The following is a 14,542-nucleotide window of genomic DNA, read 5'->3' on the forward strand; positions in this document are numbered from 1 at the left end:
ACACGAGGAAGAAAAGGAAAGAAGAAAAATAAAGAGATACAAAGAGAGAAAAAAATAGATAGATAGATAGAAAAAGGGAGAGAGTAAGAGAGAGGAAGGGAGAGAGATAAAGAAAAGAAGATAACAAATCAAAGGAAAAAAGTACACAAACACAAAGCACAATGTTCCTTCTCATTCTCTAAGGGAAGTCAATGTCATCGTGGCGGTCAAGGAACGAAAAGGTCGACCGCACCTCTTTCAACTTCCCTCTCTTTCTTTTGGAAAAATAAGTAGTAGTAGTAGTAGTAGTAGTAGTAGTAGTAGTAGTAGTAGTAGTAGTAGAAGTAGTAGTAGTAGTAGTAGTAGTAGTAGTTCCATTACCTGGCCATCAATCTCGTCGTCTTCTCAAGGCCCTTAGCCAAAGAAAGAAAGAAAGAGAGAGAGAGAGAGAGAGAGAGAGAGAAAAGGCAGAGAGTGACGCTGGCAAACAGGATCAAGTCTTATTTCGAATTGAAAATATATTAAATAAAAAAGAAAGAGAGAGAGAGAGAGAGAGAGAGAGGGAGAAATAAGGGTAAGAAGGAACCACAAGAGACCTTCGAAGATCAGGTTATGCTAACTGGAGCTTCTACGTCCTACGCTCATCCATTTATATGTGGTAGTTGCATTCTGTGCTCTTGTGTAGGGAGAAAAATGCGTGTGGAAGGATACGTACACGTGTATGTGTGTGTGTGTGTGTAATCGCGTGCGTTTACGTGGAAGATCGAAAGGAGGAACTTTACTTCTACGGAATCGAGTCTTCTCTCTCGAAGAGAGGAAACCTCGCAAAGGATGAAAAAGGAAAGAAAGAGGAAGAGAAACGACAACGACGACGACGACGACGACGACGAAGACGACGACGCGGATCGTCGTTACCTATCGTACGAAGAGTTTCCTATAAGGAATCGACGCTTTTACGATCTTTCACGTTCTTCGGGCGAATCGGTTTAAGATGTACCTCGTTTACCACTACAACGACTATATAAAGCCTTTCGAACATACGTTTCTAAATTTTTTATTTTCTTCTTTGCTCTTGGATATATTTTCTTTTTTCATTTTTTTTCTGACTTTTCTTTTTCCGTTTTTCTTTTTTTCCCAACATCTTTTTTCTCCTCCCTTTTTCCTTCTCTGTTTCCTTTTTTTCTCTCTTTTCTCCTCGGACATCTTTTTTCTTTTCATTTTTTTCTCTCTCTTCCTTCCTCCTCTTTCTTCCTGTCGAGTAAAGAAATGTAACACGTTACGTATCTTTAGCGAGGAAATCGACTGGAAAGCCATTTCCTTAGAGAGATGTAAAATAATCGGGTCATTTAAAGATACGCTCGATAATCCGACGGGTAATCGAGCGACGAAATCGATTGGACGGTTATTAAAGGCGATACAAACGATCCACATCTCGAAAGCATCTAAACGTTACATTGTATGTATATACGTATGTATATGTATGTATATATATATATATATATATATATATATATGTATATGTATATGTACTCTGCAATTTTGCGTTCGCCACCTCGTCGGGACTAATTTTGAGAATTATCGAGCGCCCGTGAAACCCACCCACGTGTTCATGACGTTCGGTCCTGCAACGAATCGAAGAAGGAGCTAAGAGAGAGAGAGAGAGAGAGAGACTCATGCGTGCATACACGCGAAACGCAGCATTATGCAAGAACGAAGTGGAGCTCCGTTCGCGTCCTTATTTGTAGACTGCAATTTCGCAGGTACCTTTACCTAAGAAAGAAAAAAGAAGAGAGAAAGAGAGGATTATATCGAGAGAAGAAAATTGAGCCACCCACGTTGAACTTTCCATCCGAGTACGGTTGGTAGGTGCGCCAATTCGAGGGCGAGAACGTGATTGCCGAAAGATAATTATAATTAGGTTCTTTTCGAAAAAGCTAATTCGACGGAGAATATTTTTTAAGAGAAAGAGAGAGTGCTTACATACACAAGTAAATATACATGCACATACATACGCACGCGTGCATAACACACGCGTGATACACGAAAGTCAAATCCATATATGTATCTATACATAAATGTATATACATATATATATATATATATATAGCGTGCGTATGTGTGTATCTACAGATAGATGGAATAAAATTTTACCGCTGAGAAACTATCTTTTATCTGTTATACGAGATAAGAGCACATGAATGTTTGTTTTTTCTTCATCTCTTTTTTTGGTCTACTCGACGGACATCGAAAAAAGGAATAAAAGAGAATAATGAAGAAGAAAATATATACATATATATATACATATAAAAATAATAATAATAATAATAATAATAATAATAAAATGAGAAAAAACAGGAGATAGCTCGTTGTCGTAGAACTCTCTCCCAGTAAGCATGGACTCTTTACAACCGCGTACCTAATTGGCTGTCACTCTTTGGAGCTCTGAAAAGACATCGCTGTCGTCGTCGTCGTCCTCCTCGTTTTGAAAATTTTCGCGTCCTTTCTGCGAGATGCGATGCGGTACGTGAAAGCGCACACAGTGTCAAGAGAGAGGGAGAGAGAGAGCGCCTCTTTCTCGTGCCAGTTGCTGTCGTCAGTGGAACGTGTCAGTACATAGATACACGTATTTTATATACAAACACATATACACAGATATATATATAGAATACTTTATTAAATATTCTCTCTCTCTCTCTCTCTCTCTCTCTCTTTCTTTTTTTCTGCTTCTCTGACGACGTGCTCGAGAACAGGACGTTTCGTCATCGAATCCGATATTAATTCGAGACACGAATTTCAAGCAACATCACGATCGATCCGGTACGTGTACATACTTAGCTACATACGTCGAAGGAAAAAGAAAGAGAGAGGAGGGGAAGAGGAGTTCTGGAACGTAACTGAAATGCAGCTCTTCTTATCGAAGGCAACCCTCAGAAAGGCTCACTGCTATTCGTTCTCCCACATGGTTATATATCGGAACGAGTTTAACGTCATGAAAAGTCACGGAGAGCACGCCGCAGAATTGAGATAGACGAAGAAATAACGATAGAAGGAACTAACCGAGTAGGACAAGTAGACACGAACGAGAGAGAGAGAGAGAGAGAGAGAGGAAAGAAGAACGACCGGCTCCTTTAGCAGAGAGCTAAACTAGTTCGCTTAGGATAGAAAAACTGTTCCGGGAAGGAGATGGCGATCCCATAAGTATGCGTGCGTTTCACTCTATGCGTGTACCTATCTACGATAATACTAGGGATAAATAGAAGAAGAAAAGGACGAAGAGAATGATAGTACATACATACGATACATACACAGATATGTACTTACATACGTAGATACGAGTAGGACATAGATGGCACGAAAGAAAACGTGGTGCAAAGGAGGAAGAAGAAGAAGAAGAAGAAGAAGAAGAAGAAGAATAAGAAAGAAGACAAAAAGAGTTAAGAAAAAAGCTCGTATATAACTCTTCCCTTTGTAATCGTTTAAAGCGATCCCAACGTTACAGCCCTCTCTTTCTCTCTCTCTCTCTCTCTCTCTCTTCCTCGGGCAAGCTCGCACGATCCTTCTTTCGACTTTTTCTTATTTACGATACTCCTTTTCCTTTTTCTTACTCTTTCGCAGCACTGCTCGTCCTGCGAGACGAGTATCGAAGGGTCGCTTTACGAGCCGGTCTTCCGACTCGACTCAACTCGGTTTTACGCCTCGATCGTTTCGTTCCCCTTGTTCGATCACTTTTCTGATCTCTAAGAATGCTTTCGCGAAAGTTTTCTTTTCTTTTTAAGACGTTCTTTTCTTAGAAAACTAGTGTTTTCCATGAATTTCAAACTAACGTCACCCCTTAGAAAAATAATTAAACGTAAGATTGCTCTTTCGAGTAGGAAAATTTATCAAAATGAAATTACAGAAAAAGAGAAAGTTAAAAATTACAAGAAATGTTTAAATTCATTAAATATAATTTTTTGGAAATTAATATAATGAATGCATTGTAACGTAAAACTTAATAGCTTATTTACATATATGTCTTATGTAATAATTTTACGTTGTATTTAATAAATTGAAATATAAAACATATTATTAAATTCAGGAATAATATAAGAATTTAATATGTTTAAGAATAAAATTTCATAAAAATGAACGAACGGATTGACAATTCAAGTTTAACATTTTAATAATAATCATTTTAATTAAATCATTATTTAGTAAGAATTTAGCAAAAAATATTTCTAAATACGATACATTAATATACGCTACGTTTAAAGGTTTATCTTTAGATTCGTGCAATGAGATATCGTCAATAATGTTATTGACAAATTGATTTGCCGATTTTTTCAGTGATTGTTGAGCCATCTTAAAATTATACATCGTCAATTATCTTACAACGTAGACCCAACCGCTTACGAAGATGTTATTCTTCGTGTTAGTCAGTTTTTTAATGGCAAAGCTCTATTACGCGCTTCCTTAAAGAACAACGACCGTAACCTGTCGGATAGAATCAATTCGATAATTCTAACACATCTTAGCAAATTTTCACACCTTCTTCTTCCTCTATACAAACTCTATAAAAATACTACAGACATATCTCTGAACCAAGGCATTCTCTCTCATTTTCTCTCAACTTAAATATCATCAAAGATAATTTGAGATATGTATGTACTAACTTGTTCGTGTCTCAATTTTCTGCATTACAGATCTTGTGGACGGGAGTATGTTTCGCGAAGAAGGTGTGACGACATACTCGCAGCTGCTTTTCGACGTTGCTAGACAGCAGGTCGTCGTTGGTGCACGGTAAACTTATCTTTTTCTCTTTCGCTCTTCATATATACATAAACATACACATGTGTATATATATATATATACATATATGCGTATATACGTAGTTACATACGTAGCTATATATACATGTCTTATTTTGACACGTTTACTCCCACGATCGGTCGAATACGACGTGCCTCTTTAATTTCCTCGCGATAACAAGTTCGCGATGGGATAAAAGCAACAAATTCTCTAGACGTGGGATACTAGAGAGCGGAAGTACCGAATAAACGAGCATAGGCTTGTAAACGATCACGACATCGACGGTTTATTGGCGGCAAGCCAGAGTTGCTACCCGATGCAATTTCGTTTTCCCCGAGTGTATCGGGAATAGATTCGATCTCTCCTTAGAAGAAATAGAGAGAGAGAGAGAGGGAGAGAGAGAGAGAGAGAGAGAGAGAGAAGGAAAGAGTATTCAGTAAAACTGCACTCGCACGATGCATACCAAGACTTACTTATTGTTAGACTTAAACGTTTTCGAGTGAAAACGGAAGGAAAGGAAAGTCTAAACTATATATACCTTTTGAATCCGAGAAGAAAATTCTTTGCTTTTTTTCGAAATTGAGTTTAACCGTCCGTGAAAGAACGATCAGATTACACGCGAATGAGCGTCAAAGGTTTTCTTTTTCTTTCTTCTATTTTCTTTCTAATTAATATGTATTAATTATGACATTACGGAACAGAAGAATCCATTGAGAATTATTTATCAACTACGTAAAATTTTTCTTTCCGTCACGATATCAATCGATTTGACTAAGATTATTAGAAAATTCTAAGAATAATTGTTTTCTATCTCATTTTCATTTTGTATTATTCTGATAAAAAATAACAAATAGATAAACTATAATACATTTATACGGAAGGAAAAATTTTTTCGCTGTAAAATGAGAAATTCGATTTTGTCCAAGTTCCAAATCTCGCCTTTATTTTTTTTTTTTTTTCTTTTTTTCTTTTTTCATATATATTTTCTTTTCATTTTTCTTAATCAAACGATTTAACGTTACATAGCTCAGCGACAATATTTATAATCCGATCCATTCGTTCATTCTATTAATATTCTTACGCAATGCGGTATAAAAAAAAAAAAAAAAAACAATGATAAATAAATAAACCCGTAAGATATTTATATGCACGTGAAAAGTTTATACGAGATATTTATATTTATTATTATAATTAGATATGAGGGACTGCTCGACGAGAGCAAAGCAAAGAAAAGAAAGGAAAAGAAAATGTGGCGACGCGAAGACTATAGGTGGGAGTAGACGCGCGAACAATTTTATCTCGTCTCCCTTGAGGTTTAAAGCGGTAGTTTGCAAAAGGTTGCCACCAGACAAAACACGACCCAATCGAAGAGAGCAACGCTCCGTTTTCTCCTTCGAGTACGTCGCGGCACGACTTTTAAATGCGTTCATTTGCTTTGGCAGCCGGCCAAAAAGATGTTCACCGTCTATGGGTTTCTACATCTATAGAAGATCTCTGATTTCTACGTAAGAGATCAGCCATAGTCAACCTGCTGCCCTGACAAACTTTTATACGCTGTACGAGACACCCCGTACTAACAGATTAACAGATACTTCTTTTTTTTCTTTTTTTTTTTTAATCCGATAATTCAATCTTTTAGATTATAAACGAATTGCTGCTCGTATCAATTATGCTACATTAAAATATTATTATTAAGCTAATTCATCTGAAAATAGTTAAATGTTGGTTTCAACGTTAAAAGTTATCGTAATTTTTACATCAAATCTTGTATAGATTTTGAAGTTTCTTTTTTACATTATTATATTATGAGGTATAGCGTAAGAGAGACCGAGGCAAGTTGATAAATTGAAATTATCTGGACACTGTGTATATCTAGCTCGAACAGTACTAAACGTTTATGGTTTATGGTTTATCCATTTCCTACGCTGACAAATAAAAGCTGTTATTCAATCGTTTTCGTTCTTATTGAGAATAAGTAAATATCCGTATTTGAGTTTTCAATTCGTTTGGGTTACGCCATGTAAAATTTTATAACCATTCAAACGTCATGTAAAATTTTATATCCTTGATTATTAAGTATCGGACAGTATAGGATGAAGTAATTACATTTTATTACTTTGTTTATATGCTTCATATATTTTTTATGGAAATATGCTTTTTATGTGAGAGTAGATTCATAGTAGACAATTTTTTTTTTCTCCTGCATTTTGATATAGCTTCTCGATTTGAAGAAATTACGACCATTGGTAGCATAGTAAGAAAGATATAAAGAAAAAGGAAGATCGATTGCAAAAACTGACCAAGAAAAAGCCGATTCGTCCTCAAAATTTTGATAAGCCGAAGAATGAACTCGATGCGTATCTCGTTTGAAATTGTCTCAGGTAAAATTTCACTGAGATATTTTAATTATACATCCAAATCTTCAAAGTATGTTCTTTAAATTTTCTATAAAAAGAAAAGGTCGTGCAAAGCGACCTTGATATATTTCTTCGCGATATCGATCAATTGAAATTTCTTCAAAAAGAATCTGTTTCTTTTTCCACGTCGTCTGATAAACCAATCCTTCGGACTTTTCTAAATAAAAAGGAAAAAAAGAAAAAGTCTTACAAGAAAGTTATATTGTCGATAAAGAGCAGCACGCGTTCAATTTGACTCTTTAGCGTATGTACATGATGTAATAAAAAAAAATAATGAGTAGGATCGTGGCAATCTATAGGATTGATCTATTGAATCTATTGGACAAATAATTGCACGATTCAAGATTACAATAGAATTATTTAAAAGTCTGGGGATTAGTCTTAATGCACATTGCAAATACACTTGTAGATATTGCGGATCGACGGATATACCTAAGTATACTCTGTAGAGATCGTTCAGAAAAAGAATACGTGTACACGTAGGGTATATATATATATATATAGTTCGGAGAAGAGGAAAAAAGACAAAAAATGTTGTTTACCCACGCGAAAATTTTACAAACCGAAACGAAATAGAGAAGTGTCTCGCGCGTGTCTTGGCGGATTCGAGATCGCGAGCGAGTCAACGATCGATCGATCGATCGATCGATCGATCCTTCGCTCATTCGTTCGTTTCGATCGATACGCGACGAAAAAAAGAAAAAACAAGAGGGTTGTAGATACGCGCAAACGTTCGTGCGCATTCGTGCGCGGTTTCTATTAATAGAACGTTAAGTTATTAGCCGTCCCTGCCCACGCCTATACTTCGAAACGTACGCGCACGCTTTTTATAACGAGTCTGAAGCGTGCAAAGTGTATCGACTTCGGTTCGGTTAGGTAGCTTACGTAGGTAGGTTGGTAGAAATAGATATATAAGTAGTGGTACCAAACGAGAATCGAGTTTTGATCACGGTTAAGAACAACCTTCTCGAGATCAAAGATAAAAATTTACATGGCGATCGTCCTCTCCTCTCTTTCATGACGACTTTATTTTAAGAGCTCATATAAAAGAAAAACAGAGAGAGAGAGAGAGAGATATGTATACACGTATGTATGTTTGTATGTATTTATCTACCTACCTACCTACTCTTATCTCGATCGGGTAATTATTCGCTTCCTCGTCCGATCTAAGGATCTAACGGTCGATTTCGATCGCTAATGTAGATCTTGCAGTATCATCGTGCGTCAGTTATTCGCCATATGTATTTATCATTTATACGCCATCTTATAAAGATATTATTGAAATATGGCTATGGCGAATGTGGACTTGAATGTTACGTTCTTATCGTTTCGTGATATTAACTATCCTGAAGGCCATGATAAGTTTTATTTCATACAAATATAATGTATATATATATACATATGATGTTTTAGTTTATGTTAATTAATGTGTATTTAATGTGTAATAATATGTATGTAACTAATATGTATTTAGTTAATCGTTAATTTTATATATATATTCGATTTAATCGTTCACGAAATTTCGACTTATAAAGAAACTGGACGTGTCGATACAAGGAACAAAAAAGGAAAGAGGCGAAAGTGTGCAGAATTCGTGGTAAAGCCAAGGGGGAATTAATAACCAAGTCCAAGAAATTTTCGAAGATATTGAAAGTCTGAAAAAGTTTCGTACGATCGTTGAAACCGCGATCTTTCTCTCTTTTTTCTTTTCTTTTTCTCTTACGAAAGAGTATAAGCGTTATGCGAAGTGTCAATGGTATATAACATGCAAGAAGATAAAAGAGAGAAAGAAAGAAATTGTAGGGTGTATAACGTGCGTGAGATCGTTCACGATGGTCGACCACAGGTGTTAGGAATTTCATACGTGATCATCGACGTATCGTATTTACGATGTTGTCTCCTGAAGTTGCGGAGTTAAGCCTCTGGACCACCTCGCTCTCTCTCTCTCTCTCTCTCTCTTTCTACTTTTCAATCCTCCAAACCACTACTTGCAGTACCTTCCCACCGTGAGAACGAACAAGCACATAATTCCTATATTTTCTCCGTTAACACAGGGTATATATGTATAATACATATTTACACCAATCGCGTTTGAGCGCACGCGCTTATAGCCGCGTTTAACCATATATAGAAATGTGATACCGATTTAAAGGAACTGGGAGTGGGGTGGTTTGAGCGGATAGGATATAAGTAAAAAAAAGAAATATAATAATAAAGTATAAAGCAATAAAATTCATTCCAACGTATCTCGTAATTTCCGTAATGAATCAATAATGAAGTAATTGAATTGCATTGAAATCGTGGTGCAATCGATTTATAAAAAGAGAAGAAAACAAAGAAATTATTATTATCCTTGTCCCTCGAATTGTGTGCCCAAGCGATTCGATTAATCGTTCGTTCGAACATAAGTTTATAACGTTTACTTACTGACACATCTTACAACCGCTATTAAATATAATCGGTAAGAAAAACAGGTATGGTGTATAGTAAGAAGAAGAAGGGTTAAAAAAAGAAAAAGAAAAAAAAATTTACCGATGAAATGGGTAACGTTTCTCAATATAAACGGAAGATCCTGTTGTTGAAATATTTCTTTGAATATTTTTTTTTGTTGAAATATGCGTAACGATTCATAAAAATAAATATATGAATAACGTTGGAACGGATCCGAAATACATACGTATATACATACATTTGATCCAAACGATTTGATCTATCAAGGAACGCGTGAACTTTTTTCATGGTGCACATTGAACGCGCGTCACGGTGCAACGCGTGTCCCGTGACAAATCGTTACCAGTAGATTTATCTTCCTTGCAAATAAACTCTCTTACCCGCGCATATATATACATATATGTGTGTGTGTGTGTGTGTATATGTACGTATATATACAGAGTGTACCCAACGAAAAGTGTCCATCAGGATTATTACAAAGTCCAGTGATCTTTTTCGCTAAAAAAGAGATCGGAACAGGTCAATATTACCATGGACAAATCCTTATCATAAATTCACCTAATTTGAATTAAGCTCCCTAGAAAGGATGACGAAGCTCTCCCATCCAATCTCAAAAATTTTAATTTACAAATTCAGATCATTTTCAACGATATCGACAACGGATGAATGTAACTAGTCAAGTAAACGAAAGTAGGATTCTCCGAATGTCATATTATGCGACAGAAAGTGTGAATCAATAATTTTATTACCCGAGATACAAACCCACGCATTCGAACAAAATAAACTGGATGTATTGCAGAATGTTCGACGTAACTCCGAGTGAAAACTTTTTTTTATTACTTTACCGGACTCGACAATATACATATTATGAACATTTAATGGAATAAAAGTCGTTTTCAACCTGAAAATTTCGTGACTTATTTTATCAAAAAAAAAAAAAAAAAAAAAAAAAAAAAAGGAAGGAAAAAGAAAAAAAAGAAAAAAAGCAACGTCGTAAATAAAATTAAAGGACGAATATTCGAATGACGTACCACTTGAATTCTGTCGCCGTTTAAAATTATCGATAGGGTAGTTACCCTAATTTGTGATAAAGACCTATTCACCTCGAAAACAAGATTGTTCATTGGGATATTAAAAAAAATCAAACCAAAACACTAAATCTCGTATCGTCCTTCTGATGATATAGACTTTTCATTGGGTACACTCTGTATATATTTACTCGTCTGTATAAGCATCCGCGTTGGCTACATACACGTCGATCACGAAACGTGTCCTTCGGGCTCGCGTACAGGTTGCCAAGAGAGAAGTGAATGCAAAGTAATGCTGAGATAGTTCGGATCACTCGATCCTGACTCTCGATCTATCGCGTCGAAGTCTGTCTCGTAAATCGTAGATCGATTCACGAGACAGACTTCGACGCGATTAGACGGCATCGTATATATTCCGGAAGTCGAGATTATCATACCAACTGTCCACTTTTATTATTCCCCACGTAGTCGACGGGCTTATAAGTTGAGAGGAGTGTTTAATTTAATATTTAAGGGTTTACATCGTACAACGAGGAACAAAATTATTAGCAGGGTGTCAACGTTTAAAATCGTTCTTGTTCTTCCTCCAACCATAATAGAACACTATTGTATTCGTATTTAATTCTTATCAAATTCTACAAATTGAGCATTCTGATGTCGACTGAACTTTACGATGTCTTATACTGAGTCTACGAATAGTATAAGGAAATCGTAAAAAGATTGGAATTGTTTTTATATAGAATACGTACAAAACATTAATTTTCTGATCCAATGCAGAACAGTAAGGAATTGCTACTCTTTATTTTTTCATAACTATAAATGATGACATTGCCATTTCATTTTAATAGTTTCATTAATTTCATTAAGAATAAAAAAGAAAAGAAGAGAAAAACAATCGTCAACTTTTTACGTAGGAGAACGTAAACCTTTTGACAAAATCAGTTTACGGCGGAACTATTCCCCGTATAATCACTTTCATCTAACTTATCGTTTCGATTTAATCTTTCCAAACTTCAATTGTTAATCCTTGATCCGACGAACCGATTAAATAATTGTTTAATAGAAAATCGTTAATGAGAAAACGACCTCGTTGCCAGATTCGATAACTTTAATCACTCAACGATCGATATTATCACACTTGCGCAATGTTTATTATGCGTTCTATATATACTCCATATCTCTCTCTCTCTCTCTCTCTCTCTCTCTCTCTCTCTCTCTCTTGATTCGTCTCACAAAAGCAAAAGTGAGAGAGAGAGAGAGAGAGAGAGAGAGAGATTGCACGGACTCATAAAGCTTTTCTTCTTTATCTGAAACGCAGAAAACGTTAAATGAACGAACGAACGAACGGACAGACGAACGATTTTACGGACAGTTTTATTCGACTTTTGAAAGCGCAATGAAAATTAATGAAAAAGAAAAGAGAAGAGAAGAGAAGAAGAAAAAAACGAGAGGAAAAAAAATTAGAGGAATCAAAAAAAAACAAAGAGAGAGAGAGAATTATAGGCGCTCGCTTGTAGGGAAAAGAGAAGTTAATAATAACATTTGAGAACGTGGTGAACATAGGATTTTAAACGGCCGACGGGTTCGAGAACTAAGAAGGGCACCACCGGACAGGAGGGAAGAGAAAAGGAAAAGAAGAGAATGTCACGAACGGCGCCAGCTTGGTCCGCGCCTATAACGCAATATGGCTCTTTCTACTTGGACAGTGAGGAAAGAGAGAGAGAGAGAAGGGCGCGTTATGCACCCTCCCCACCCCTCCCCACCTCATCCCTCACCGTCACCCCTCGCTTCTCTGAGTGATCACGAAAGCGCATACATAAAACGCGTGTGAACGCACGTATTTATATTTTCGCGCTTGCTAATCCAACAACCGACGTAGTAACCGGTGCAGCAACCGTCGCTACGACGTTACATTAACATTCGCCTCGAGAAACGAGCGTAGGATTTTCAGAGAGACAGAAAGAGAGAGAGAGAGAGGGAGAGAGGGAGAGAGAGAGAGAGAGAGAGAGCCGTATTAATAGATTTCCAATAACCGTTTCGCGAATACGGTTAGAAACCGTCGTTTCTATTTGACGATTCGCTTGCAAATAGATGGAAAAAAATTAAAAAATTAAAATAGAAAAGAAAGGAAGAAAGGAAGGAAGAAGATAAAGAAAGAAAAAAATCAGAGTCGATGAAGGGAAAGAGAGAAATCCTATAATTGTTTCGTTCGTTCAGTCAATTCATCGTTACATCTGTCAAATGCAAATAAACTATTCGTTTCTACGTATTATCTTCGTTTTAATCGATCGATCGAAGCGATTGACATTGTTCGAATAACAATTACCAGGGTAAAAATGATTTCTTTCTCCGATAGCATCTCTGCATAATGCGTTTATTGTCATGAAAAATTTGTTTCCATTGAATTATCTGATACGGAACGAATATTGGTACTCATTTCTGTACGATTTAATATCGGATAATGGAAAGGGGAAAATATTAAATGTTACGATACTACTACTACTATATTTCGCGTAAAATAACTTTTTTTATCTTCTCGTAGATATTATTATTTATTAAGAGAAAATATAAAAGAGTGTAAAAGATTATGCGTTTATAAAATACAAAAGAGCCCTGCTTGAAATTAAAATTAAAAATTGAAATTATCATCTTGAAAAGTCATTTATTTTATTTATTTCTTCTTTTCTAAGACAATTTGAAACGTATAAAGTAGCACCGCAATATTCAAGCTCGATCCAATGTTGACTAACCTGATTCTTAGAATAGAACAAAATAAACATTTTTGTGTTATCCAATAGAATATTCCTTATCGATTCTTATCAATTAGCTCTTCACGTTTTCGCGTGAACGGCTGTTTCATGTGGACGACATTGTTGTGTTTCTTTTAATAATTCTAAACATTACCACCACATATATTGCAGCCCTTTCTTCTGAAAATATAATGCACACGTCTCATATTCTATATCGTTACCCTATCACATTTAATTACCATCCAGATAGAATACGATCGTAAATGCAATTTAATGTAAAGGTAGACCTAAGCAAGTTGACACGTTTTTCAATTTTTAATCTTTGCAAATATTTGTTTGAGAATTAATTACTTAATCAAAAAAACAAAAATATGCTAAAATATACCTTCTTCTATTTACCTTACTTACTCTTAAGAGAAACTTTTGAAAGAATATAAATTGGATAGTATTTACTTTCATGATATCTAAGATGTATTTATTTATTCCAATATGGGATAAAGTCGTGAATTATTTTCGAATATTTTTACATTATTTTTCAACATTTGAATATTATTTTGAATATTCCAATCGTGTTATAATAAATATGTACCTGATGTAATTGAAAGAAATATAAAGAAAGTGAACAATAAAAAAATTAATCACTTTTCAAGCATGAGTCAGAATAAATTAATGTAATAAATAAGTCAGAATAAATTAGTCTTTGATGCATTTCATATGAACCGATTTCATACAAGATACCCATATAAATTCATTCTTCAGCTTGATCGGATTTTAATAATGATTCATTCATATCGTGTGCAGATTATTATTAGCTTCTCTTTAATGGAATTTCTTTTTTTTTTTTTTTTTTTTCATATTTTTCTTATCACTGCAAAAAGCCTTCATTTTTTTTCTTTTTTTTTTTTTTTTAATTGATAAGCCGTATCAATATGACCTAGAGACAGCGGCGTATCAATATACTCCGCAGAAAATCATTGTATGAAAACATTACCATTAAAAAAGAAATAGTTACAAAAAAAAAGTGCATATAAACAAAATAAAAGAACGTAATTATCTTATCGTCGAACGATTTCTAATAGTCTCTTTTGGGACGGATTGAAAGGCCAAAACGGGGATATTTACTTTCCTT

At 35.2% G+C, this 14,542-nt stretch overlaps 1 protein-coding gene across 3 annotated transcripts in view; it reads left to right on the forward strand.

Annotated features, from left to right (window-relative positions):
• The window catches only part of LOC124955889 (semaphorin-5A), a 55,303-nt gene that overhangs the window by 27,265 nt on the left and 13,496 nt on the right, over positions 1–14,542 (forward strand). For 2 of the 3 annotated variants that reach the window (XM_047510983.1, XM_047510984.1), the window contains exon 3: positions 4,662–4,758. The exons of the other annotated variant lie outside the window; for it this stretch is intronic. In XM_047510983.1, coding sequence (XP_047366939.1) covers positions 4,662–4,758 — 97 coding nt within the window. The remainder of the gene's footprint in view (positions 1–4,661; positions 4,759–14,542) is intronic. 3 annotated transcript variants of the gene reach the window in all.

This window comes from Vespa velutina, chromosome 19, assembly GCF_912470025.1.
Source record: "Vespa velutina chromosome 19, iVesVel2.1, whole genome shotgun sequence".
NCBI lineage: Eukaryota > Metazoa > Arthropoda > Insecta > Hymenoptera > Vespidae > Vespa > Vespa velutina.